General features: G+C 41.8%; 1 protein-coding gene across 4 annotated transcripts; it reads right to left on the bottom strand.

The window, feature by feature from the left end:
• Positions 1-1,254: 1,254 nt before the first annotated feature.
• Positions 1,255-27,906, bottom strand: ASB11 (ankyrin repeat and SOCS box containing 11). Of its 4 annotated transcripts, none has more exons than XM_084791085.1 (7): positions 27,502-27,902; positions 18,137-18,216; positions 11,726-11,833; positions 8,604-8,754; positions 6,895-7,029; positions 4,891-5,082; positions 1,256-1,849 (listed from the first exon to the last, which is right to left on the bottom strand). In XM_084791085.1, exons 1-7 carry the CDS (start codon positions 27,752-27,754, stop codon positions 1,725-1,727), a joined length of 1,044 nt encoding a protein of 347 aa, XP_084647211.1. In that variant the 5' UTR covers positions 27,755-27,902; the 3' UTR covers positions 1,256-1,724. The 4 variants fall into 4 exon arrangements, with proteins under 4 accessions (XP_084647214.1, XP_084647211.1, XP_084647212.1 ...); XM_084791086.1 differs by lacking the exon at positions 27,502-27,902 and adding an exon at positions 26,454-26,614; XM_084791087.1 differs by lacking the exon at positions 27,502-27,902 and adding an exon at positions 22,130-22,523 and having other exon boundaries at positions 1,257-1,849.

The raw sequence follows: 27,906 nt of genomic DNA, 5'->3' as shown, positions 1-27,906 counted from the left end.
ACTGATGTTTCTATATTTTTATCATGTATCTTGGAATCATTGATGCATCCAGAAGAGTTTTTTTAAACAACATATTTAAATTCTGAGGATCAGTAACCAGCCATGGCTCCCACTCACTAGCTATCAGTAGCACCCTCCCCCCAACTGTTGCAATAGAAAATGTCATTAGATGTTGCCTAATGTACCCAGGGGAAGTGAGTAGACTATCCTCACATGAGAACCAAAGGCCTAGAAAAACTGAAAAAAAAAAATAGAATGAATTTTAGGAATTTAGGAAAGAAAATTTTCATTTAGCTAGTATTCCTATGGTGACCAACCTGTGACAATAGTACTTACAATAATGAAAAAAATATATGGGGTTCTGAGGTTCTAATGTTACAAGATAGACTGGGAAGGGAAGGGGGACACGCAGGAGGAGAGAAAAAAGAGGAGGAGGGGAGAGGAATTGTTTCAAGACGTTGAAAATGTACCAGTATTGTGTTATGTCATGGCACTAGGCAGACAGTGCCTGTGAGATCAGGTTACAGGGAAACCAATGGTGCTCCATCCTAGAGCTGCTTATGTTTAGTATCAGAAGTGATGAGCAATAGATCTCAACCTTTGGGTGAGCTAGTGTCTTCAAATATCTCTCTTATTCACCAACCGTGCAGTCACCCGAAGCCCCCATTTAATTTTGATATTTCCAACGTATTTAGTTGTTTTCTTGTTGTTGTGGTGGTGGTAGTGGTGGTTTGGTTTGTTTGTTTGTTTATTTTTCAAGTCAGGGTTTCTCTGCATAGGTCTGGCTGCCCTAGAACTCACTTAGTAAACCAGTCTGGCTTCAATCTCATAGAGATCTGACTACCTCTGCCTCTTGAGTGATTAAATTAAAGGTGTGCGCCACTGTGCCCGGACTTAATTGTTTTTTAAAGAGTCATGTATTGTTATTTTTATGTTAGCAGGTGTTTTGCCTACTTGTATGTTGGTGCATCATGTGCATACAGTGCCTGTGGCGGCCAGAAGAGGGCATCAGATCCTCTGGAAGTGGAAGCACATATGATTGTGAACTGCAATGTGAATTCTGGAAACCAAACCAAGTCTTCAAGAAGAGCAGCAAGTGTGCTTAACTTCTGAGCCATCTCTCCAGCCATATGTATATATTTTTTTAATTAGGAAAAATTGTCAGGTACGGTGGTGCATGCCTTTAATCCCAGCATTCATGGAGGCAGAGGCCAGCCTGGTCTACAGAGTGAGTTCTACTACAGCCAAGGCTACTCATAGAAACCCTGTCTCAAAAAACAAAAACAAAAATTTAAAAATTAAGAGAAATCAAAATCATTGCAGAAATTTATTTTTGGAAGACAACAAACTTACAAAGTATATTAGAGAAGAGCATTTCTTAAGGTGTTAACTTAATCTTATCTACCTGTGTCTATACAGCACTGAGAATGCTGACCCAAGTCCCAGGTACTAGAGAATCCCAAATTATCCAAAAATACCCTATTAATTTTTCCCCTATATTTCAGTTTCATTTTAAGTCAATTAACAAGAGTTAAAAACTGAAAGGTTTCTGGTTACCTCTGGGCAACCATTAAACTAACCAGGAGCTTGCTCACCCTGAGTGTTTGGATTTATGGAAGATTTAGTCTAATTGGGTGAGCTGACTTTAGGATGGACAGTGAGTCAAGCCACTCAACTATGTATACTAAGTACCCTACCGCAGGCAACAACCTCCATGTTTCCATCTATTGGTATAAGAGGAATTTTTCCAGGGGCTCTGGCAGACCTAGCTTGTAGATGGCTTGATGACATGCACGGCCCAAGCACTTCCGGACACATAGGCGGCAAAGCTGAGAAAGAGAAGGTGGACCTGAGAGAGAGAATGAAAACGGCATGAGCCTCACAGTGGAGTGGAAAAGGAGAGCTGATTGCTGGAAGCTTAGTTAAATGGGATAGACATTATCAAATGATGCTAAGTGCTACAAGCAGAGGATTCCGAGTTGCCCTTTTGTAGAGAAGGTCCCTTAAGTTGATCCTCCAATAGTAACTGTATTATTGATCCATGAACTATCCACAGGCTAGGAAAGAAGTGTGGCTCCGTAGGGTGTGCATCTCCCTCATTATTGCTTGTGCTAATGGAAGTGATAGGCTGGATGAAGTGAAAAGCACTGGGGTCTAGGACAGAGCTTCAGGACAGAGGGGTAACTGCAGAGGGGGGTGTGAGTAGGAAGTGGGGCCTCTGTGGTCACACAGTTAGTGCTAGGAGCTGGACCAAGGGCCGAATAGTCCTCAAAGTTAACAATGGGCCTCCCAGTACTATCTGCCTATATGGTAGTCCTGGCCCCACCTACCACCTGAAAGGGCTCCACCTCAATGGATATGCAAAGAAAGAACTATAATCGCTTTGATCTAGTTGTCCCCTGAATTTCAGTCTCATAGAATCTACTTATAAATGGACGTTTATGTTATCCCATTATTTCCTTGCCCGCCCTTCAGCAAAGACTTCCTCAAGTGGACCTAATTAATTACTGGCTCACACAAACACTCATTGTGCATAAAGCCTACTGTAACCGCATTATAAAAACTATGAAAAAAAGCAGATTACATCTGCAAGTAGCCAGATGACACTCAAAATTGATGTGGACAAGGAACATGTGATGGAGAGATAGTCAGAGGGCCATTCACTCACCTTTAGTTAAAATGCTGGGAATTAAGAACAGAAAAGATCCCCACCCAGGGCTCCTTAAATCTGGGGAAAGACTTACAACCGGGAACTGAGGAGCTAAGTTTCTGTAGAACATAGCAATATGAATTTGGCCAGTTTTCTTAGAGAAGCTCAAAAGCAATGTTTGTGTTTATGAAGCTTGAGGACAGAGGACCTTGCTAACAAGGAATGTAAGTAAACTCTAGGCCTGAAAACACTCCCAACTTGGGGTGGGGAGAGGAAAAAGCAAGGAAAATGTACAAACTGTCACCAGATCTGTTCTCAGCTAACAATTGCAAAATGGACTTTCCAAACCAGTGTCTGGTAAGGAAGGCCACTGTCCTTCCAGTGGTAATTCAAACTAAAGAGCATGTATCAATAGCCTAGACATCAGGACTAATACAGAATAGTGCTAGTTAAAGTGTGAGAGCCGGCTAAAGAGACAGCATTTAGACCTAGTATGTGATGGTTTGTTATTTGATGAGAATCAGATCTCACCCATAGATTGCTGGGAAAGTAGGTTACTCTTTAAATGGCAGCACTCATTTTTACAGCTGCTAATCTAAAAAAGAAAACTGGCTAATTTTCATGTAAATACTGTTTAAAGATATATATGAGTTTTCCCTTTGTTACCAGTATATAGTCATGTAGATTAACCAAAGAACCTCCCATGGATCTCTTGATAACTCTAGGGAACCAACTGATTCACTCAGTGAACCAAGGGGGAAATCTATGAATAGAGTCAACAAGCCAGATTCTTTATTTCACTAGTCATGAGAGGGTAGCCCTGAGGAATCCTAACACCATGGTGGAAGTGGAAAGCTCTGTAAACATGAAATCTAAATCAAATGTAGATTTTTTTCAAAATATGCTTATTAATAAATGAAATTTATGAAACAAACAGACAAAAAAAGAGACAGCATTTAGGACCCCACTCAGACCACCTTGATCAAAATCTCTAGTTCAGTAAGGTCCCCAGGTGATTTATTGGCACAGTAGGTTTTTTTAAAGCACTAATAGAAACTGTTTGCAAAACAATAAACTGAACATTTCATCGGGCCAGTCTTGGGAGCCTTCCATGAAACACAAAAAGACCCCCTGCTGTGCACATTGTTTCAAGAGATTTGGATTCAAGTCTTGGAGCTTTAAGTAGTCTTGCTGTGGGGTCAAGCCACTTGCTTACCATCCTAGTGCTTCTTCTTAGTAGGTGCGCCACCCTCAGGAAGCCAATTCCTCTGCGCTTCACTTTTCACATTCATAGCTGGGATGGCCTGAGTTTCTATAAAGTTCTCAAGTGCTTTTAAGAATTCACTGAGGTTAACCTTTGTTTCAAAGGAATCTCCATGGAAGCACTTGTAAAATGGAATCACGACAATTATCTTCACTACTCTGCAAAGGCTCAGAAAAGGGAATCTAGCACAGCCAAGACTACACAGGGAAACCTTGTCTCAAAAAACCAAAAAAAACCTCAATGTTTGGATGCAAAGGGTTCTCTTTTGGCCGTAGACAATGAAACATTGCAGCTCACTCTCCATCTCTAGCATCTATAGTTGCCTATAGTGGAAATTAGAGTAAGGGGATGTGGAACACTGACACCCTATTCCCTGATCTCGAGAAGAAGCAAACATTACCATGTGACTAGCTTTCTGAAATTTATCCTGTCCTCCCAACAGTCCCAACTCAAATACAATCAGATGTCACTTACCCAAACTAGATAAGTTCTGATAAACAATGCATCATCAACATTGTGCGTGAACACCATAGACTGTATTTACACACACTAAGATGGCCGCCATACTACTTGGTGATTTGATCTTATGGGACCAGAAGCTGTATACTTGGCCATTATTGATGGCCCATATGCAGTACATGGCTGTATGTCTAATTTGTCCACAGACTCCCTCACAATGTTACAAAGATGATCTTTGATTGATTCAAGCATGTGCTTTTTCTATGATAAACATGGCTGTTGAATTGTTTCTGGGTGAAAACAAAATTCTCTGATTATTTTCTTGTCATGGAAAATAAAGTGCAACAATAAATACAGTGTGTAAAAAAAAATCTAAGGAGACACTACAATGAATTCAGGACTTGACCCTTGCCTTAAAACCATGCCCAATTAAAGGGGAAAATCATGGGTAGGAATAGTCTAGAAGTGAGATGGCAGTATGCTTAGGGAACAAAAGGAAATACCCAGCCCTTCTTACCTTCATGGAGCAAGAGTGCCTGCTCCACACTACTTTTGGGAGCAGCAAGATCAAGGGCACTTTTGCCCTGAAAGTTTCTGAGTTTCAGGTTAGCCCCATACTCAGTGAGCAGATTGATGACCTCCACGCTGGACTGCCTCGCTGCAGCATGCAGTGGAGTGTCCAGCCACTGGCCGTGGTCAACACTGGCTCCTTAATAAAGCAGATGGTCACAATAAACACTGAGTGTGAATGTAAGACTCAGTGAGCTGTGTATATAACGGCATCCTTAACACCCTGCTGTATTTAACCAGTCTTTGAGAGTGTGTGACTTAAGCCTAGAACTTCAGCAAAGCCTTTGTGTGATGACTAATCCAAGACAATTCAGTGAGAAAGTGAAGTTAGGTGCTTTCACACACACACACACACACACACACACACACACACACACACACACACACACACACACACACACACAAGATATTGTAACACATAAAACAAAATATTTGAAGTTCCTGATACATGGTTATTTGGGGGCTTTGGCCAACTACAGGGAGAAATTTATTTAGCATTTGTATTATTGGCGACTCAAAAAAGATTTCCAAAATCAACATAAAAATAGCAAATTATAGAGTAAAATAAATAATAAATAACATCTTGGAGGTTGAATTTCTCTTTTTTTAATTTTTATTTTTTTAATTAATTTATTCATATTACATCTCAGTTGTTAGCCCATCCCTTGTATCCTCCCATTCCTCCCTTCCTCCCACTTCCCCCCTACTCCCCTCCCCTATGTCTGTGTCTGAGGGGGACCTCCTCCCCCTGTATATGCTCATAGGGTATCAAGTCTCTCCTTGGTGACCTATTATCCTTCCTCTGAGTGCCACCAGGCATCTCCATCCAAGGGACATGTTCAAATATGGGGCACCAGAGTTTGTGTGAAAGTTAAATCTTAGAGGTTAAATTTCTCAATGAAAGGTTTTTAGTATAGTTTACTTATTTACATCAGTAGGTAAGTGTCTTAAATCATGAAGCAAATGATAGTTTTGAAGTGTTTTACTTTTCCCTGGAATGGTGGTTTCTGTATTTGACACTCTCAAGTGGAAAATGGCTGCCTTAACAGGAGACAGGTAAAACAGTCTGCTGCAAATGGCCACCACATTCCATACTTAGCTTTCCCTTTGGAGAAGCTTTTTGTGTGTGTGATCTTCAGCTCATGTATTCTGAGTGAAACCTAATGACTGCAAAGGAAATTGAAATCTAGCCCTCAGACCATCAGTAGCCTGTATTTCCTTGGCCTTGCATGTGACTCAAAGAGAACCTATATTTCTTCCTGTTACCAGCCGAAGTATTTGTGGCAGACATATTGCCACCACCAAGGACAAACATATTAGCTACATAAGAACATCAATGGAAGCAGAACAGAGAGATAAAGATTTGCTTCTCTAGATGAGTTCTGCATCTAGCTTTCAAGCATCCAATACAATTATAATGTTTTCTAGCTTGATAAGAATGCTATCTTTGGGCTGGAGAGATGGCTCAGAAGTTAAGGGCACTGACTGCTCCTCTAAAGGTCCGGAGTTGAATTTCCAGCAACCACATGATGGCTCACAACCATCTATAATGTGATCTGATGCCCTCTTCTGGCATGGAGGTGTATGTGCAGCCAGAGCACTGTATAAGTAATACAGAGAGTGAGAGAGAGAGAGAGAGAGAGAGAGAGAGAGAGAGAGAGAGAGAGAGAGAGAGAGAGAGAGAGAGAGAGAGAGAATGCTATCTTTAGAGCTATTTTTTTAAAAGTGGGGCAGTGCTGATGCACATCTTTAAGCCCATACTTGGGAGTCAGAGGCAGGCAGATCTCTGTGAGTTCAAGGTCAACCCGGTCTATAGAGTGAGTTTCAAGACAGCCAGGGCTACACAGAGAAACCCTGTCTAGAATAAAAACCAAAAGCCAAACCAAGCCAAACAAAACCAAAACCAAAAAGCCTAGCAGGTTCATCTTATTAAAAATGTTTTAATAATTACCTAGTTCCAGAAGCTTCTTCACACAGTCAACTCTTTGGTAGGTACAGGCCACATACAGGGGAGTCCCCAGCTGAGGAACCTCTTGCTCAATGTTAACGTTATTTGCCAGTAGAATCTCCATGCAGTCTCTGTGACCTGGTGGAATATAAGATAACCTCGCTCACAGAGGAACATGCTGAATATGCACAGAATTACATGACTGCTTTCTAGAATGGGCTTTTGAAATGACAGCGATTGGTGGGCTGAAGAGATAACTCAAGGATTAAAACTCTTGCTGCTGCTCTTACAGAGGACCCAGATTCAATTCCCAGCACTGCATGGTGCTCACAACAGTTTGTAACTCTAATCTTAGAGACTTGATACCTTCTTCCAGCCTCTGTGTGTGTCTTGTGGCACACAGACACACACAGGCAAAATACCCATATGCACAAAATAAATCGCTAAATATTTTTTAAAAGAAGTAATAGATTTTCCCCTGTATTAGAAGAAAAACACTTTGTTTTGGAAATCATAAATAGAAATCTGCAAAATAAAACCATGAAAATGTTTCCCTCAGGGAAACTTTTTTTCTTTCAGTCCCGGAGGCAACTACAGTGAAACTCAGGTTCTATGAAGCTTGAGCTCATTTTCTCGCATGAAATGGTGGCTACAAGAAACAGAGGGATAAATGACCCCTAGTATTACCAGTGCTCCAACCAAAGCTCAGTCTTAGTCCCTCTCCGTTACTAATCACCAATTCTCTTCTTCACCCACACCTATAAAAGAACCGGACACTTTATCTGCTTACACTGGAAGACACACATGAGAATGAATCCAAAGCTTCAAGTACAGAATATATCCAAAATAACTTAGAAATTCACTAGCTAGAGAGAACTCCATAAGCAGTCATTCTCTCTGGACACTTTGCTCAGTGACTAGGTAAACATAAATTTGCAGTTTATCAATGAACTCTTCATAAAGGAATTCTTCTGCGGTACTGATAAAAGTTTGATCATAGTTTTAAATGTTTTCTCAAAATTTTTATCAGTGGCCGGCCATGGTGGTGCATGTCTGTAATCCCAGCACTCGGGGAGACAGAGGCAGGCAGATCTCTGTAAGTTTGAGGCCAATCTGGTCTACAAAGCGAGTCCAGGATAGCCAATTCTATACAGAGAAACCCTCTCTTGAAACTGCCTCCCAAAAATACCCCAAAAATATTATCAGTGAGGTTGGAAGGATGGCTCAGTGGTTAAGAGCACCAGCTAATCTTGTAGAGGGTGGAGGTTCTGTTCCCAGCATCCATATGATAGGTCACAGCAGCTTATAACCCCAGTGCCAGGAGATCTGATGCTGCTAAGACCACTGCATGCACATAGTGCACATATATACATGCAGGCAAAAACACAAACATGCATGCACACACACACACACAGACACAAGCTGTTATCACTAATTTAACTAGCCTTTTCTTTAGAGATAACATAATCAGAGACAACTTTATTGCTGAATAATTCTTATCTCTTTAATTTTTTTTTTGGCAGAACAGAAACTGAGCCTAGTTTGAGTTTAAACTTAAATAGCTTCAAGAAGTTTCTATTGTAAGTATACAAACCCAGATGTGGTGGCACATGCCTGGAGGTGAAAACATCTGGACCAACAAGAGACCATTCTTTCATGCAAACTGCAATCCACCCAGCACTGTTTTGCGTACCCTGGAGTGACATACTTACCTCTCTTTACTGCTTCGTGGATAGGTGAAGCCAGGTAGACCTCAAGCTGGGCCTTGGCTCCAAATTCCAATAGCACATTGACACATGCAGCACTGCCACTGCAGCAAGCATTGAAGAGGGGAGTGGCCCCATGAACTGTCACTCCATTGACCTAATGTTGGGCAAAGCAAAACTCACAAGATTTACTCACGCATCGTAACCAAGTGCATATTCCTGTGTGTGTGTCTGGATAAATTCCTTCATGCTGGTGAAGGAATAAGGGCCTCCCGTACCTTTATGAAATTTTAAAAACTCACGACATCATTGATAGATAAAGTGAGTTATTGTATATGAAATACTTTTAAAAATCGCCTTCTTACTGGATTTCCTAGCATTCTTTCTCAGTTCATGTCAGCAAACATTTACTTAGCGCTTTACTAGATGCCAGTGTTGGTGGGAGTGAGATATATATGTGTTGGTGGGGATTAGAAAATGGAATCCGATTCTCTAGAACTGGAGTTACAGATGGTGGAAAACCACCATGTGGGTGCTAAGAATCAAACCCAGGTCATCTGGAAGAGCAGCCAGTGCTCTTAACTTCTTTCCAGCCCCCAGCTGCCAATGCTTTGAAAGCAAAGGTAAGACAATTGCCTCTGCTTAAGTAAGTGAATTGTTATCAAGGAAGAAAAATACACACATAAAGCTACTTTGGATGAAATCATAAATTCGTCAGATCACTATGGTAGAAAGACAAAGGCAAACATAGATCCGAGACACTGGAAGTGAAAGTCAGTTGGATTTTATGATGAGTTGGATAGGGTGTTGGCAGACTAAAGGTGATTCCCAGACTGGGCCTAGGAGACAAGAAAGAAACTTTATCCAGTTTCTAAAAGTGGAACTCAAAATAAGAAACTGGTGTAGAAGGAAGGATATGACGCACATATTTCATGTATACTGAGTTTGAGGTACTGAACGGCCAGCTAGTTGTGCGGGCTATCTTCTGGCTGGCCTGCTTTCTCCTACTGCTTTCCGCCTTCTAATAAAAATGTTAAGTGATTTGATAGAGCACTTATCAGCTATTTGCGAAAACCATCAAAAACAAGAGACCTTTCTCCCCCACAAACATAGTTATAAAAGGAGAAATATATACCTTTTCCTACAAACCATCAGCTTGTGACTACAAGCATAGAGTTTGAAAAAAAATGGTTGTTACATAGTCTCACCAGCATCATTCATTACCCATGGTACTAAAGCAGTACCCTAAAGATGCACCACCTGGCCGAAATGTGGGAATGACCATGGAGGCACTGGAAAACTGTGTTACTGAGAAGACTTTCATACTCAGTTCTACACATAGAAATTCAACTTAGATGTTTAAAAGAAAACATTGCTGGGGGATGGAGAGATGGCTCAATGGTTAAGAGCACTGACTTTTCTTCTAAAGGAACCAGGTTCGATACCCAGCACCCACATGGCAGCTCACAACTGTCTGTAACTCCAAGATCCAACAACCTCACACAGACATACATGCAGGCAAAACACCAATGCACATAAGATAAAAGAAATAAGTTATTGAAAAAACCATTATTAAGCACCGAATGATCTTATAGCTCATAAAACAAAAGGTACAAGGAGGACGTCAGACAATAGAATTGGTAACAAAACATTATCTCGGAACTAAATACAGTGTCACTGAGATGTTCAGAATCTATGATATTCTGAATATTCTCTGCAAAGTTAAAGTGTATGCTAAAAATAAAGTTTAAGTTATGATTTGTGTGGTAAATGCTGTCAACTTGGCAGAAGTTAATCTCATCTAGGAGATGGACCTCCAGATACACCTGTGGAGGATTTTTAATGTATTTTATTTTTATTTATTTGATTCTCCTTTATAATATATTTTATTAATTTATTCATATTACATCTCAATTGTTATCCCTTCCCTTGTATCCTCCCATTCCTCCCTCCCTCCCATTTTCCCCTTACTCCCCTCCCCTATGACTGTGACTGAGGGGGACTTCCTCCCCCTGTATATGCTCATAGAGTATCAAGTCTCTTCTTGGTATCCTGCTATCCTTCCTCTGAGTGCCACCAGGCCTCCCCGTCCAGGGAACGTGGTCAAATATGGAGCACCAGAGTTCGTGTGAAAGTCAGTCCCCACTCTCCACTCATCTGTGAAGAATGTCGTGTCTGGGGACCAAATATTGGTGCAGGCATCCACAGTGGCCAGTAAGGGGTATTGAACCCCTGGAGTTGGAAGTTCCAGGTAGCAATAAGCTGTTCAGTGTGGGCACTGAGAATCAAACTCAGGTCTTCTGGTTAACCACTGAACCATCTCTATCGCCACAGAATTATCTTGATTACTTTCTTTGAAGTGGAAAGACTTGTCCACCATGGGTTGAACCATTCCCTTGATAGAGGATCCTCAGCTACATAGAGTGGAGAAAGTAATCTAAGCACTAATATGCAATGCATTCATTGCTCTCTTCTTCTGCCTTCAGCAGTGACCAGCTACTTCAAACTCCTGACACTGCAACTTCCTTGCCAGCCATTATGGACTGTAACCTGGAACTGTGAGAAAAATAAACCCTTTCTCTTTTATTAGGTTGCTATATCATGGTGTTTTATCATAGCAATAGGCAAGAAGCTTCATAATGTCTTTTATATTCAAAACTCATTTACAGCCAGGTGTCGTGGCACACCTTTAATCTCAGGACTCTGGCGGCAGAGGCAAATAGATCTCTGTGAGTTCGAGGCCAGTCTGGTCTACAGATGGAGTCTAGGACAGCTAGGACTGTTACACAGAGAAATTCTGTCTTGAAAAACCAAGAACAAAACCAAAACTCATTTACTTCGAAAATGTGCAATTAAAATGATGGTGCACTTACAGTAGGGAATTTAGTGCCTTTTGTTGTTCTGTTGAAAATTCTTATTTACGTTTTACAACAAGATGGTTTCTTAATGAATACATCTGAATCACATACAGTTTATATAGGAAGAAAAGAGAAGAGTAATCGAAATGGTGGAATACAAGTATGAATAGGACCAGACTTTCCCATTGCTCAATAAGTAAACACTCTGGAAGGTAATGTCTCCTTAACCAATGGGGTAGGCAAAGCCAACTGGGTGGAGGCAGTACTCACATGTGCACCATTTTCCAGCAAGGCCTTAGCACAGGCCACATGACCCCCAAGGCATGCCTCATGAAGAGAAGAGACCCGATTAATCGTCACAAGATTCACATTGATACCCTGCAGTTTGGAGAAAAGAAAGCTAAATGCTGCATCCATCATGGCAAAACAAGCAACACTGTTCAACCTGTTTCTGTTTTAGACATCCTGGTGGAGGTAGTTATATTAACACTGTAGAGAATAGAGTAGGAGCCATGGCCGTGGGATTCTAAACACAGCACTAGGAGTGGGAGAGATGGTCGAGCATTTAAGAGTGAGCACGTGGTTGGGCACGCCTTTAATCCCTGCACTCGGGAGGCAGAAGCAGGAGGATCTCTGTGAGTTCGAAGCCAGCCTGGTCTACAAAGCGAATCCAGGACAGATAAGGCTACACAGAGGAACCTTGTCTCAAACCCCCTCCCCCCAAAAAGGAAAGAAAAATAAAAAAGAAAGAGTGAGCACAGGTCTTGCAGAGAACCCAACTCTGGTTCCCAACATGGAGATCAGGCTGATTACAACTGTCTGTAACTCCAGCTCCTGGGAGAGCTGATATCTCTGCTCTCCTAGGACACCATACATACACCCTGAGAGGGGGGGAGGGGAAAGAGGGGAAGAGAGAGAGAGAGATAGAATAAATAAATATTTAGACACAGCATGGAGCCTCAGAGTCACCCATTTGTTCTGCACCAGGCAATGTGCTAGGGCATGGGTCTTTGAAATGCATGGCCTGAGCCTCTCTTCTCTAAGAGTCTACTCGGGAGGAAGAAGCGTTTAAAGAAAAAGAAAAGCAGGAGAGAGGATAATGTTATGCTACAGGACGCATGTTGAAATTTAATCTGGAAACATGGAGTATCTAAAAGTCTGCTTTAGGGAATGCCTTTAATCCCAGCACTTGGGAAGCAGAGGTAGGTTTCATATCTTGGCCTACAGAGTGAGTTCCAGAAGATCCAGGACTACCTAGAAAGACTCTGTCTAAAAATATTAAATAAACCAGGCAGTGGTGGTGCATACCTTTAATCCCAGCACTTGGGAGGCAGAGACAGGCAGACCTCTGTGAGTTCGAGGCAGGAATACAGACAGAGTGAGTTCCAGGATAGCCAAGGCTACACAGAGAAACCATGTCTCAAAATCAATAAACAAGTAAAGAAGTATTTATTAAGGTAGTATTAAGAAAAAGTTTTGACCCACCCCACCAGAGAGGTCTGGCCAGTCACTATTCACTGACCAGTTACTGCTCTGCTGTGCTTGCAGACAGGATCCTAGCATAACTGTCTTCTGAAAGGCTTCATCCAGCAGTTGATGGAACCAGAGGCAGAGACCCACAGCCAAACATTAGGCAGGGCTCTGGGAGCCTTGTGGAAGAGGGGAGAAGGACTGAGGGAGCTGGAAGGGATCAAGGACACTACAAGAAGACCTATAGAATCAGCTAACCTGGGCTCATGGGGACTCACAGAGACTGAGCCACCAACCAAAGAACTTGCATGGATGAGAACTAGATCCCCTACACATATGTAGCAAATGTGCAGCATGGTCATCATGTGGGTCCCCTAACAATAGGAGTAGGGGCTGTCTCTGACTCTGTTGCTTGCCTCTGGGTCATTTTCCCCTGGCTGGGCTGCCTTGTCACTCTCTGGTGGAGGAGGATTGCTGCTATGACTTGAGATGCCAGAGTGGATTGGTACCAATTGGGGGCCTCTCCTTCTCTAGTAGAAAGAAAAAGGGGGAATGGGAGGAAGGAGGGGACTGAGTCGGGATGTAACATGATTAAATAAATAAATAAATAAATAAATAGAGGGGGAAAAAAAAGAAGTTTAAGAACAGGGCTTCAAAAGCCCTACATATCTCCCAATTAGAAATTATCTTCTTTTTTCTTTATCTTCTCCATAAGAAATGAATACTTGATATTCAGTGATGGTAGAAAAGAGGAAAGGAAAAGCAAATGAAAATGGAAAAGATAACAACTTTAAATAGCTAGTCCACGAGGTGGCAGCATTGTACTAGAAAAACACCTACAGTTCAAAACTCAGGGTTGCAGCAGTGAAGTGACACTGGGCAGACCTGAAAGACCATAATGCTGCTGCAGGCTTGGCCCTTTAATACAGTTCCTCATGTTGTGGTGACCTCCATTAATAAAATTATTTCCGTTGTTACGTCATAACTCTAATTTTGCTGCTGTTATGAATTCAAAATAATCTGATATGCAGGACATCTGATATGCAACCCTTGTGAAAGGGTCATTCGACGTTCCCAAAGGGGTCATTACCCAAACAAAGGTTGAGAACCACTGACCTCAATTGGACTCTCCAAATTGTGCACGAGAAAATGGACATGAAGAAAATTCAAATCATATATAAGGCTTGAAAGTATCCAGCTGTCAGTGGCAGCATGAAAACCAAGAAGGTCCTGAATTAATGCTGTATTTGCATTTCCTCAGGGTGATTTAATGTTTTACTCATATTTCACTCATGACCTAAATGTAAACAAGCATTTTAAAAGTAGAATATATGGGCCAGTAAGATAGCTCAGTGGGTAAAAATGACTTTCCACACACACTATAAATAAATACATATATGAATAAATAAGTTTTTCTTTTAAAAAGTAGAGTATACATGGCTGAAGAGATGGCTCAGTGGTTAAAGCACTTGCTGCTCTTCTAGAGGACCAAAGTTCGGTTCCCAGCACCCACATCAGGTGGCACACAGATGCCTGGTAACTCCAGCTTCAAGGCTTCCAATGCGTCCTTCTGCATTCCAAGGGCACTAGGACACACACAGGGCACACACACACACACTCACACTCATAAATAAAAATAATAAAAATAAGCCAGGCATGGTGGCGCTCACCTTTAATCCCAGCACTCAGGAGGCAGAGGCAGGCAGATCTCTGTGAGTTTGAGGCCAGCCTGGTCTACAGAGTAAGCTCCAGGATAGCCAAGGCTACATGGAGAAACAGTGTCTCAAAAAACCAAAATAATAATAATAATAATAATAATAATAATAATAATAATAATAATAATAATAATAATAAACCTTAAATAATAGTAGACTATTTTTGACTAGTGCAAAAAGCAAAGAAACAGGACTGTAACAAAAAGTTAGATTCTTCTATGCAAATGCCCCCACACACTTAATCACACACTAAAATAACATGTTTTTAGAGTAGAGGTGATATCATAAAAGGCATAACGGGACTTGCTGGTGCATGACTGTAACCCTAACACTTGGGAGGTGGAGGCAGGAAGACTGAGTTTAAGGCCAGCCTCTACTACTAATTTTGAGGCCCATCCAGACAATGTGAGGCTCTGTCCCAAAGGGCAAAGAAACAAACAAAAAGGCAATAGAATCAGATGAAAATTAAAGTGCTTAAAAATAAATAAACAAGACAGTCAGTGGTGGCGCACACCTGTAATCTCAGCACTCAGGGAGGCAAGGCAGGCAGATCTCTATGAGTTTGAGGCCAGCCTGGTCTACAGAGTGAGTTCTGGGACAGCCAAGGCTACACAGAGAAACCTTGTCTCAAAAAAAGCAAACCAAAACAAACAAGAGCTCTTTGTGGTAGAACAACTGCTTAGTAAGACTTGGAGTCCCATAATCAGCACCTAAGAAAAGTCCTTGTGCTAAGGAAGTAAGTCTGTGGTAAAGAATTGCCAAGCATATGTGACGCCTTGGGTTCAGTCAGAAACACAACTCAGGGGAAAATTAAATTAAATAGTGATAAGATGAGATACAATGCCTATCATTGCTAATAGTTCTGTTTTCCTTTTGCCCCTAGTTGCATTTTTATAATATTTTTGAAGTGCTGGAGATCAAATGGAGAGCCTTGTTGATGGTATTTTCTTTTAATGGCACAATTATGACACTGGGGATTTATCTGAACTGCTGAAGTGCTTGCCTAGCTTGTACGAAACCCAGGTTTAATCCTCAGCCCAGCATAAATTGGGTGTGGTACATGCTTTTAATTCAGAGCCTTAGAGGTGCAAACAGGAAGATTAGAATTTCAGGTCATTTTGTGTTCCAGCTAGCAAGCTGAAGACTAGCTTTTGATATGTGAAACTCGGTCTCAAAACCAAGGAGCCTGCGAGATGGCTCAGCCGGTAAGGGAAATTGTCTTCAAACCTGATGGCCTGTCTTAGTTTGAGGAGGACCCCAGGACCCAGATCCATCTGTCATAAAGTTCTTCTTGTAGGTTTCCAGGACCCTCTGGATCCTTCTATTTCCCCATTCTTCCATGCTACTCTCACCTAAAGTCTCAATAGGATGTCTTCCCCTCTGACCCACTTTCCTGGTAAGTAAAGTTTTTCATGGGACGTATCCCTTGGACTAGTGTCTCGATATAAGTGAGTATATACCGTATGTCTGTTTTTGCTTCTAGGTGAACTCACTCATTATGATAATTTCTAGTTCAATCCATTTGTCCACAAATTTCGGGAATTCCTTGTTTTTAATAGCTGAGTAGTATTTCATAGTGTAAATATACCACAGTTTCTTAATCCAAACTAAGGCACCAGCCAAAGAAAATATAGGCAGTAAACTTCGAACCCCTACCCAGACCTAGCCGATGAGCAGGATATTCTCCATCCTTGAGTGGAGAGTGAGATCTGACTCTCACATGAACTCTGGTGCCCCTTTTCTGACCACGTCCCCTGGATGGGGAGGCCTGTTGGCACTCAGAGGAAAGATAGCAAGTTACCAAGAAGAGACTCACACCTTAAGAGCATATATAGGGGGAGGAGGTCCCCCTCAGTCACAGACATAGGGGCGGGGAGAAGGGGGAAAGCGGGAGGGAGGGAGGAATAAGAGGATACAAGGGAAGGGCTAACAACTGATATGTAATATGAATAAAATTTTAAAAACCCTGAAGGCCTGAGTTGATCCCCAGTACCCACATGGTAGAAGAAGACAGCAACTCCCAGAAAGTTGTCTGCTAAATAAATGCTCACCATAGCATGCCCTCTCCACCCCTATAGATACACACATAAATAAATAAAGAATTTGAAAAAGAAATTTAAAGCAAAGCCAAACAAAAATAATAATTATTTTACAAAGGAGGGACATGAACCAAAAAAAAAATCACTATCTCAGCTCTTTAAATTCCAAGGAGGAAGAAATTTTAAAATGGCTACGTGATAGAGAAGGCACGGGAAAGAAAGCACACTGACTCACTTCCTCTGTTCATAGGTAGAGTCCAAAGCAAATAAAGCAAATTGGAGGGTATACTTTCATTTATTTCATAATCTTTCCTCAGATGTTTATTCAACATGCAGGAGATACAGTCACCAATACAAATGCAGCATTGTTAAAAGCTAAGACTTACTAAATCTTCCCTGAGGCCTAAGATTTATCTTATTAATAACCTGTTTGAGAGCCTAGTCTTCACATGTGTATGATTGCAGTGGGTGGCCTCTCAGACGGTACCCAGTGATGACCAGATCCTAATACTGCCTCACCTGGATAATGCTTTCTCTTTGAATATGAGCAGTACCTACAGACTTACATCAAATGAATGCAGTGTGGTGGGAAGAGAAATGGTCACTTCAAAGACTAGGCTTAACAGGAGAAAACAAGAACAAAAAATGGTGAAGGCGCTGACAGGCTGCCTCAGCACTAAAGAGCACTGGCTGTTCTTCTAGAGGACCCAGGGTTCAGTTCCCAGCACCCACAAGGCAGGAAACGGCTGTTACTCCAGTCCCAGAGGATCTGATGCCCTGTTCTGACTTCTGAGGGCACCGCATGCACATGGCCCACAGGCTGTACACGCAGGCAATGCATTCATACACTTAAAATTAAAGGTTTTAATTTGACTTCCCTCTTAGGCACCCTCTCTGGAGAAAGTCAGCTGCCATCTCTTAACATCGTCCTGCGGGCAAGCCCAAGCGATTTTGTGTGAAAAGAGCTCTCTCTCTACCTCACCATGAGTCATGGCATGACCTAGCTGCCACTTCACTGACTGGAAGCTACACCCTGAGCTTTTAGGAACTTCGAGAACTCACGTGTTTGTTGCTGATAGGAGTCACCAGGCTTCGAGGTGATTCACAGCACACTAATAGCCTACAAATGCAATCTCAAGACTGAGGTCACTTACGCACACCGGAAGAGCATGAGGGATCCCCTTCATCGTCCCTTAGAAAGAAACTTCCTGTTGGGGAGAGGAAGACCCCCAAAAGGGAAAGGTGGAGAACGGGACAGAAAACGAAGCAGCTCCTAGAGAAAGCAGAGGCAAGAGGAATATATGGGGGGTGGGGGCGGGGCGGGGCGGGGAAGGACACAAGATGGAGATGCCTGAAGTGGCAGTGCTGGGACCTGAGCACAGCTGGGACCAAAACTGATACAGACTAATTCTCGAGTAGCACAACAGCACAGAGGACAGAGGCTTTGATTTACTTACTTGTGCAATTAAAGTTTTAAGTGCCAGTAAACGGCCCTGGGCCGCAGCCTCGTGGAGTGGGGATCGATCGGCCCAGCAATCTGAAACAGAAATCAAGCTCCGGGTCAAGGTCAGCAGACTTCTTCCTGCAGCTGTTGAAGCTTCCAACCCACTGCAGGGCTTGGGGGGAAGAGAAGAAACCCTACCAGTACCCATGCATCAGGACTTGTCGGACACTGGGAACTGGGCACAGTGGCTCACGCTGCCTTTCCATGGGCAGTTTTAATAAGGAATACATTCTTTTTTCTTTTTTCCTTCAAATAAACAAAGCCAACAGTTTGACCCTGATAATTCTAGATCAAACGAAGAACTAAATAGGCCAATAGGTTTTTTTGTTTGTTTGTTTGTTTGTTTCCCATAGTTACATCTCGCCTCCATTCATACCCCAAAATCCAAAGCCCATGTACTACAAAGTAAACCCGAAGAAATATGAGAAAAGAGGGCAGGAATATGGTTCAGTAGACAGCATTTAGCTAGCATGTGCAAAGCCCTAAGTGTGGGGGGAAAGAATATTTTCCTGAATTGCTGAGGTAATTTTATGATTCTTTGGATAATAATATCTGCATATTTTAATGTAAAATGCCCCTTTCAGATGGTATGGTCCACAAAGTTACCCTAGGAAGCTGTGCACACGGGGCCAACAGAGTGAGGCTGTCTCAGCTCAACTTGTAGTACACTCTGCCAGAAGTATTTGAACCTCGATTTTCTTATCTGTAAGCCAGAGATAGAGTAATCTACCACTTGGCAGGGGTCTCAGGAGGCCAATCAAGTATATCCACAGAGTCAGGTGCTCAAGGCCATTTTTGATCGATTGCTAAGTAGACATTGCAGGAGAGCTCTCTAAGGGACAGCCTCCAAGCTGTTTTACGAACGTATTTTTTTTCTTCTGTAATTGTTTCTCTGCCACTAAGACTGATTAGCTTCAGTGGGCATTTGAGAAGTAACTACATATGAAAGACACCAAAGGACAGGCGTTGGCTTTGGAAGCAGACTTGCTCCAGTCTTCACAGTTTGTGTATTTTTCAAAGTGTGTCTATCCTTTTTCCATAATGAATAGAATGCGGTGTGCACTTTGGCTTTCTTTATTGCAAACAGTCCCTCTAAGTGATCCCAATGGTGGCCAGAGTTCAGGTTTCTGTGGCCACAAACTTGGTAAACATTCACACACACACACACACACACACACACACACACACACACACACACACACAATCCCACCAGAAATGGAAGTATGTAAATGTGAAATACTACAAAGCTCAAGGAAACTGCTCTTTTCCGATGGATGAGACTAGAAGCTGGAAGCATTGCAATAAGCCTCTTATAATCACTAGAGCCCAGTGCATCGGCTCTATTCCTTTGGTTACAGAAATGAGAACTGTTACAGTGTACTGTCCATGACTGGAGTGCTAGGGGGTTACACCAATCCTGGAGCAATTGCTATGAAAATGTGATTTTCAAAATATGTAGACATAAAACTAAATTTAGATGGACAGTGTAGTTGTGCTCTGAGAAAATCCAAACCAGGGCTCCTTCAAGAAATACCTGACCCCAGGCCAGAGGAGAATGTGTGTGTGTGTGTGTGTGTGTGTGTGTGTGTGTGTGTGTGTGTGTGCTATAGCCTCTAACATCTTCTAGAAAGGAAGGACAGAAAGAAGATGACTCAAAGGGGCTTCTTCTAGTCAAATATGGGGCACTTTGCATATCAAAATAAGCAAGGACAATAAGAAGATACATGCTATCAAAACAGGAACCTGTAAGTCCTTACTGATATAAATAATGCATCAACACAGATAATGTGCTTCTTCCTGTAAGACACTAACTGAAAAAAAATGTAGAAATAACAGGATCAGGCTCAAATTATCATTATACTAATTATAAAGGGACTATACATAATTTGATACTAGAAAAGATGTAGAAACAGTCTTGACCAGCACAGAAAAACATAAGCATTGGTAAAAAACAAATTGGCACCATGTGCCATCTGATTGGATGCAATGAGCTACAACATAGGCCATCAGAGGGCACATACTTTGAAGAATACCCTATCATCCTCCTCATGCTATCCATGCCCCCAAAGCATACTCTGCTTCTTAGGAGCAAAGCACACAGCAGCTCATCCTGAGGGACATTATATAAAGGAATTGGCCTGGGGCCACTTGCAGGAGACATGGAGGAACTCTTCCAGACTGAAGAGGTATGTGGGAGGCAAGACTCACTATCTGAAAGTTCTCTTTGACCTTGAGTAGGACCCTTTAGCTTGAAAAAGATGTTACTGGAACAGTTAGCTAAACATAAATGGGGGCTTTGGCAGAGCAATGGGAACTCTTTGTACTGATCTTGTAGCTCTTAGGCTAAAATTAATTCCAGAAAACAATTTTTAACCAAAAAAAAAATACATAAAAATTGGTTAGCGTCTCATAGTCCTGCTATGAATGTGAAATACTTTTATAATAAAGAAAAAACACAAAAATCATTTACTATAAACAAACATGTGTTGTATTTATATATCTCCATTTATTTCTGAGTTGGGTCAAAGCTGTTGAGTGGGACAGTTTACTTAAAAGGGAAGTGTTTCTCATTGTACCACTCCGTCCCCCTTTGGGGTTCCCAAGGAACAATTAAAAATTGAGGTGAACAAATTTTGGGAAAGAATGGGACCTTTGTAAGATTGAAGGTGTGAGAGGAGTAGCCAAGCTGGGGAGAAGTATATAAGGGTGAATTGGCATCACGTTGGTTCTTGGGGACACCCAAATTAAAACATTCAAACAAGCTTTCACAAGAGCAAGTAGAGTCCAAAGCAGTCCACACCGGTAAAACAGAAGAAAAAAAAGAGAGGATGAACTTTTCAGTCAAATTACCCAAGAGCTTTTACTTGTTTTACATATAGTTATATCATATGGACCTTGCTCCGTAGCCACCATGTCAATGAAAAATGAATTCCGAGACCTAGCTCATTGAGCATTCTTTTCTGTGTCCTTGTTTTCATGTCCTGAACCCTGCAGCATCTCACACCATGTCTGAATAGAAATACTAGCTACAAGGCAATTGATGAAATGGTTAACTTAGAGAACAAAACCCAGCTGGTGAGCAGTTTTTTCTAAACTCCTTGAACGTCTCTTTGCGTATCATCTCTAGTTTCCCTCCCATACATCTCCATCCAAGGCCTTGGCCAGTGTGCTTCGGACACCTTGGAAGTAAGCACAGACGCTGGGGGCTCTGGATGGTCTCTACCCACATTATCAGCTCGGCAGCCTGAGCAACGGCAGCAGCAAGTCTTCAGTGTGGCTTTGGCATTCTGTTCTTCTAACAGTATGTGGGTCAGCCCCAGGTGCCTGAAGAACTACAGCTTAAGTATTTCTACTCTGAAGACCAAAATCCAGAATACTTCAAAAATCTCAAACTTGTGGAGTACCAATACAACACTACCACGCATAGAACATTCCACCCCAAGAACCTCAGATTCATGTCCCCACGTTATTTAAAACATCACAACATTTCATGAATGGGTTTAGTATTTAAGCTAAGGTTCCCTCTCTGAAGATATCAAATATTCTGAACTCTGGGAGAAGAAAAAAAAAAAAAAAGAAACAAAATCTCAAATCTAAAATTCCTGGCTCCAAGCATTTCATGTAAGGGAGACATGGCCTGTAGAGGTTAACCTGTTCAAACATAAGAACAAGATTTAAGCAGCCACTTCCTCCTAAATCCTAAAACTGGCCTCTGTGTAGTCTCTGATGATCTCCTTCCCTAGGTAAAGCAAGAGCCTTAAGAACATCCTTTAGCCAACTCCAGACTTTTTAGTAACTTTCCATTGTTTATCAGTCCCATTAGACCCAAACCCTAGGTGGTATTTGGATAAATCACACAAGCGCACACTGGTCATGAAGGCAGCCCTAAAGACGCCTGCACTGTGGGGTTCTGTGTCTGCCAAGGAGAGAAGGAAAGCACACTCACCTTGGGTGTTAGGAGTCAAAAGCAAACTGAGGAGGGATGGGGGCTGACGGGAACTGGGCATGGTAGGGGCCATAGTGACATAGTGAGTGTAGTCTCGCACGCTTGGGTGCCGGCACTGCTTGTGTTCATTAAGCCCTTGTATACTTCTCTGTACTCAGGTCTCTAAAATGACTCCACCCCTCCTAAGCTTGCACCACCTCGCATCCCTCCACAGTTCCTGGCTTCTCCCCACTCCCAGCACAGAGCATGGCTCTCTGTGGTCCACCACGCAGCTAGTTGTCCAAGGACAGCATGTTCTTCACAGGCGTCCCACCTCCTCCTTCCAGGTGCCAGTTTCTCTGGTGCCTTTGAAGATGAAAAGAAACAGGGGCGACAGGACAAATGATCCCCACTCGCCTGGAGGAGACAGCCAGTCCCACTCACTGGGCCTCAGCATGTCATGGAATGAGGTAGCACTCACAGTGCTCCCACCCACACTGTTGAAACAATTAGGACACCAAAATAGACTTTTAAAAGATTGGACTTGGTGCACTTCGGACAAACTGGAGGAAGGAAATGAACAAACCTTCCTCATTTTTAAAAAAGAACTTCCCTCGAGCCATCTTACAACTTACAGAGAGGACAGAAGCTGGGAAACATGAACACTTAACTGTAAGAGTGGGATGCTATCTCCTCCTGGGAGATGACACCACAATCACTGCTGGAACTCCCTCATTGTGGAATTTCTTGGGGGAAAGGGGACTTTCAGTGGCGTGACCTCTGTTGTTAAACCCTGCAGATTTTCTGTGGGCATGTGAACCCTGCACCATCTGGGCTGCTCCTCAGTTGCTTGCTTACCCTTTGCCAGGGCCCATCTCTTCTAGAATATCCTCATCAATGTAGTTGTGGATGCCTCACAACTCTCACCCATGATTCTGAGGTCACCTGGGTAAGCCTATAGCGCCATCTTGCCACTGCACCGAGATACAGGGCAGAGTGGTTGCCTTGGGTTTTGGTCCTCACTTCATCTCTGCTTTGCAACTCCTTCACCATGCCCCACCCCGAAGTTGTATAGCACAATAGGACAATTCACTCTGGCATCTGCCTAAGCAGGTTCTTAGCTCCTATTTCAGGCACCTCTTATCTGCCCCTTACCTAAAGCCTCACAACCTCCATGAGATGGGGAGAGGTTGCATTATTCATAAGAACACCCTGAAATGAATGACAACTATTTTGCAGCCTCATGGCTAGTAAGGATGAGAAATAAAACCAAAAACCAGGCATAGGGACTTCCAAAAAGACCTTGCTCTGGTTTTGAGAACTATTGGTTTCTTAATTCTGCCTATCCTGGTGCTACATTCATCTGTATTGGGCCACTTCAGCATCAGGTAATCCTGCTAAGAATGTGAAATAGGTGCTAGGGAAACAGGAAGCTAAGTTGGGAAAGTGCTGACCTAGCATACAGAAAGCCCCAGGTTTGCTCTCTGACACTATATAAATCGGGGGGGGGGGGGTGTTGGTGGAGGGGGTTGGGGCATGGAGCATGCCACATTCCAGAGAAGGAAGCTTAAGGATCAGAAGTTCAAAGTCATCTTTGGCTACATAGAGAGTTTGAATAAAGCCTCAGACTGAGACTGTCTCAGGAAAAATAGATGGAGTTGGGCATTGTAGTGTATACCTGTCATCTCAGCACTCAGGAGGCAGGGATCCCTGTGAGTTCAAAGCCAGCCTGGTGTCCCTAATAAGTTCCAGGACAGCCAGAGCTTCATAGGGAGACTCCGTGAAAAATGTGCAATAAATTTGCTGTATTCCCAATTAGAAACCAAATCACTCTCCAGGAAGTAACCTTTCCTGTCTCACTGATGACCATCCCCCTACAAACGACCTGAAAGGGTTTTTATACAACTATGCTCCTGAAACTGTCACAATGAAAGTCCCCTTGTTTTTCTTCTTGTTCCCAACACAGTATCTCATAGCCCTCCCTCTTGGTGTGCAAATAGGGGCAAATTGTAAGAAACTAAGGATTAAAGGTTTTGGCAGATTCTGGATTTGTCCATTGCTTTCTGTTAAATATGTAACCAGCTTACCAAGTGCAGGAATACTTAAATAGGACTCTCTCCCTCCGAGGGCACTCTATTTTTACTTCCCTGGAACCCTGCCTGGGTCACAGGACCACAAATATATTATGAAGATAGTTTACAAACATGTTCACTCCTGATGTGGCACATAGAAAACGTTCAAGTACTTTTTCACATCTTCCTTCACATCTTCTTTCAAATTTTGATTTGTATCTTTGGTTCTCAGATGCTTTGAACACACCCCGGACATTATTGCGTTACTGACAAAATCCATTCAGATGGAATTCAAAATAAGAGCCAATAATTCTTTTATATTTTTTCAAGGATGTTTACCTTGTCAAATTTCAACAAGAATGTGAGACGATTCTAGAAGACTGTCTGTTTACAGTCTTTGACTCACATGAAGTGCAATCCTTGTTCATGGTTTGAAAGCAACATCTGTGCCATTTACCAAAGAGAACAAAAGTCATAAATGTCATTTCTGAATCAAAATAATGGTAAAAACTTAGAATAAATGAGATTTTAAGAAAATGGAGTTCATATATAATGAAAATTATAAATAGTATATAATATATAAATAATTATAAAATTATGAGAATTCTGAGATACCTAAATATTATAATAAAGTTAAATGAATATTCACCAGAACACCCAGTTCTGATCAGAACATAAAGTTTGGTCAATGATCTGTGTTATGAAGGCTCCTTCGAACCCATTAGGGGCAGGAGAGCTGAGCTGCAGTTGACATGAGGAGGCAGAACATCTGCCAGGGAACTCGTTGTCCCTACCTGGACAGCAGGCACCTGGGGACACATTAACCACGCAGGGGAAAATCAGGTCAAGGTTCAAGGAAATAAAGAGGAAAATAAATAAGGCAAAAGGCTAGGTAGGTATTGGGACAAAAAAAAAAAAAAAAGGAACAAAAGCCAGAATACAGAAAGTGGAATGGACGGAGGCAGACAGAGGGATGGCTCCCTAGTAAAAGTCAATCTTTTTCGAACAACAAAATAACTATGTAGCATTTGGATGAACTAATGTTTTAGCCTTCTCTTAAAGTTATTACTTTTCTTCTTTGTGAGAGAAGATTCTATTCTTCCACAAGCTCATATCTGCAACTGTAAAATGCCCCAGCTTTTAAATCCCACATCCAATTTTACGGCTATGCCTTTGGCAGCAAACATGGCCAGAATTCAGGTTAAGCAATTTCTCCTTTTTATCTGTGTTTTTCATTTGGTGCAAATTTGTTTGTCTACTAGAAGAACTGAGCAATTGTGCCTTGAGATGGGAGACTTTCTAAGTCAATTCACTAACCTACTGAGGAACCATCATGGATTTTTCCAGCAAACCTTTGTCTGACAAGTGAGCTGCAAAGACGATTTCTGGTTTGAGAAAAACACCATCACAAAATCTTTTCTATCTGTTATTTTTTTTGTCTTGTTTTGTTTTGTTTTTCTGAGACAGGGACTTACTAGGTAGCCATGGCTATCCCCGAACTAAGTATATAGTGTGTTCCAACTGACCTCCAACTCACAGAAATCCACCTGCCTCTGCTTCCCAAGTACTGCAAGTAAAAGTGTGCACCACTACTCCTGGCTCACAAAGTCTTGCTGTTGCTTTATATATGTAACTATAAACAGTGTCAGAAGAAAAAATAACTGCTAGAATCATGCAAGTAAACAAACAAAAACCGCCATACTGTTTTGGGCACAGAACTACCAGTTTATTATAGAAATACATTTCAAATCTGAATGTACTATCATATATGTGAGATGTATAAGGACACACATATACACATATAAATAGACAAAGACATATACATATATGTGAAATAAATAATCTACGCTTACATGAACTCCTTTCTCTCATGACCACCTGTTTTTAACAGTATCTGAAAATGGGCACTGTCCAGGAGTTTGAACAAGAAAGTGAATGAGTCTCTTAAGGAGATGTAAAATTTGGTTCCAAATTAAAATCCAAAGCATGCTTACACTGGGTCTGAGTACTCTAACACCCTTAGAAGTACATTTTACTAAGGACTACGAAGATAGGAGTCATGCACAGGAACAACTGGAGGAAAACTTTTATATACTGTCAGTACTATCCTTGTTAGATTTTATGTAACTTAAATCACAAAGATGCCATATCTAAGAGAATATTAAATGCTACAAAGTCCTTGTACAAACTGATAAGTCAAAACTACTTCTCTAGACCACACTTAATTTGAAACTAAAAAGAAGCATCAATCTTTTCACACCGAGATTACATACCTCCCTGAAATGTGTGACAAATATAATCCCCAAAAGAAATCTCTTTCCACAGTCCAGGCCTTCGGACACCTCCATCACCAGCTAGCTGAAGCATTCGGACGCTTTGTCTTTGCAGCTCTTATTTCTGTATATAAGACCACTGACGTCTAGCCTTTTCCGAGTTGTGTAGTGCATTGAAATCACAAAGCATGTCTATTTTGAAAGAGAAGCCTGGATGCAAATTGAAACAGATACCAACTAAAGCATGATGCAATCCAGGAACCCCTGTGCACACTAAAAATACATAGGGCAACTCTGCACAGTTTTATGAATAAATCCTCCTCTTCCTCATTGCCGTCCTCCTCCTCCATGAAGGGGCCATCCTAGCAGCAAGGGCAAAATATCTGCTTCAGTTACTACTACACTATCTCACTACAGTTAGTGCAAATGGTTTCTTGAAAGGGATGAAGACTGGCCTCTACAAAGTATGAGACTTTCAGATATTTTATGTTTTAGCAAAAATCTTAGCAATTTCATATTGTGCTAATAACATTCATTTGGGGTGCTTTTTGTGGTGCCACTGATGTACAATGGACTTAGTAAAGTTTTTCTCTGATAAATGGTCAATCAACTCAATATACATGCACACAGCATGCCACACTGCTTTTCAATCAAATTGATGGATCATTGAATTTGCCAAGGAAATATAATCTTATTACAATGTTCTTTCTTGTTAGTTGGGCTGAAAGTGTTGAAGAAAAATAATGCTATAGAAGAACTCTTTTGGTTAGCAGAAAGCCTCTCAAGACAGCCTCTAAAGCCCCTCTGTTCTGTTCACTTTTGAGATAAAATTGTGACTAGATCCAGCCACTTCCAAGAAAATAAAGCTGAAGATCCTTCACAGATTGGTGCAGCCAACATCACTTGCTAGTCAAGTGAAAGGTCCATTTAAAAACTACCCACTCAGCACAAAAGTACAAGGAAATCTTACCTTCTAGAAACACTATTCCTACGAATTTTCAAGGAGGAACTTTTGAGGTGCTAGGAATAAATTGAAGTATTTTTTTACCTGATAGTCCACCATAGATCTCTTCGGCTATCCTAGCTGCCTCTTTTCTGTTTCCTTTCACGATATAGAAATGGGTTAGGAGAGCCAAGAAAACTTTAATTAAAAGCTTGAAGAAAAAAAATGTTGCAAACATTGTAAGAAAAACGTTTTTAAAGCCATAGAAAGCCGGACCATCTTCCATTTTGGCTTCTTCTCGGCATGGGTTCCTAGGGCTGCAAATTTTTACTGAGTTATAATTGGCATCATATGACATCTATTTTAAACCTCCTAGTACTCAGTGCTCCTGCTTCCAAGAACTCTGTAGGTTCTAATCTAACTCTGATGTGGTGACGGAGTATGTTGATATCCATGGCAATATTAAACAACCTCCTTCTAACAAGAAACACCCGGTGCTGGCCTGGAGCC

Source organism: Acomys minous (assembly GCF_964271855.1).
Source record: "Acomys minous genome assembly, chromosome: 7".
NCBI classification, from domain to species: domain Eukaryota; kingdom Metazoa; phylum Chordata; class Mammalia; order Rodentia; family Muridae; genus Acomys; species Acomys minous.
Note: the sequence above shows the minus strand (reverse complement) of the source record. Positions and strands in the feature narration are given on the sequence as shown.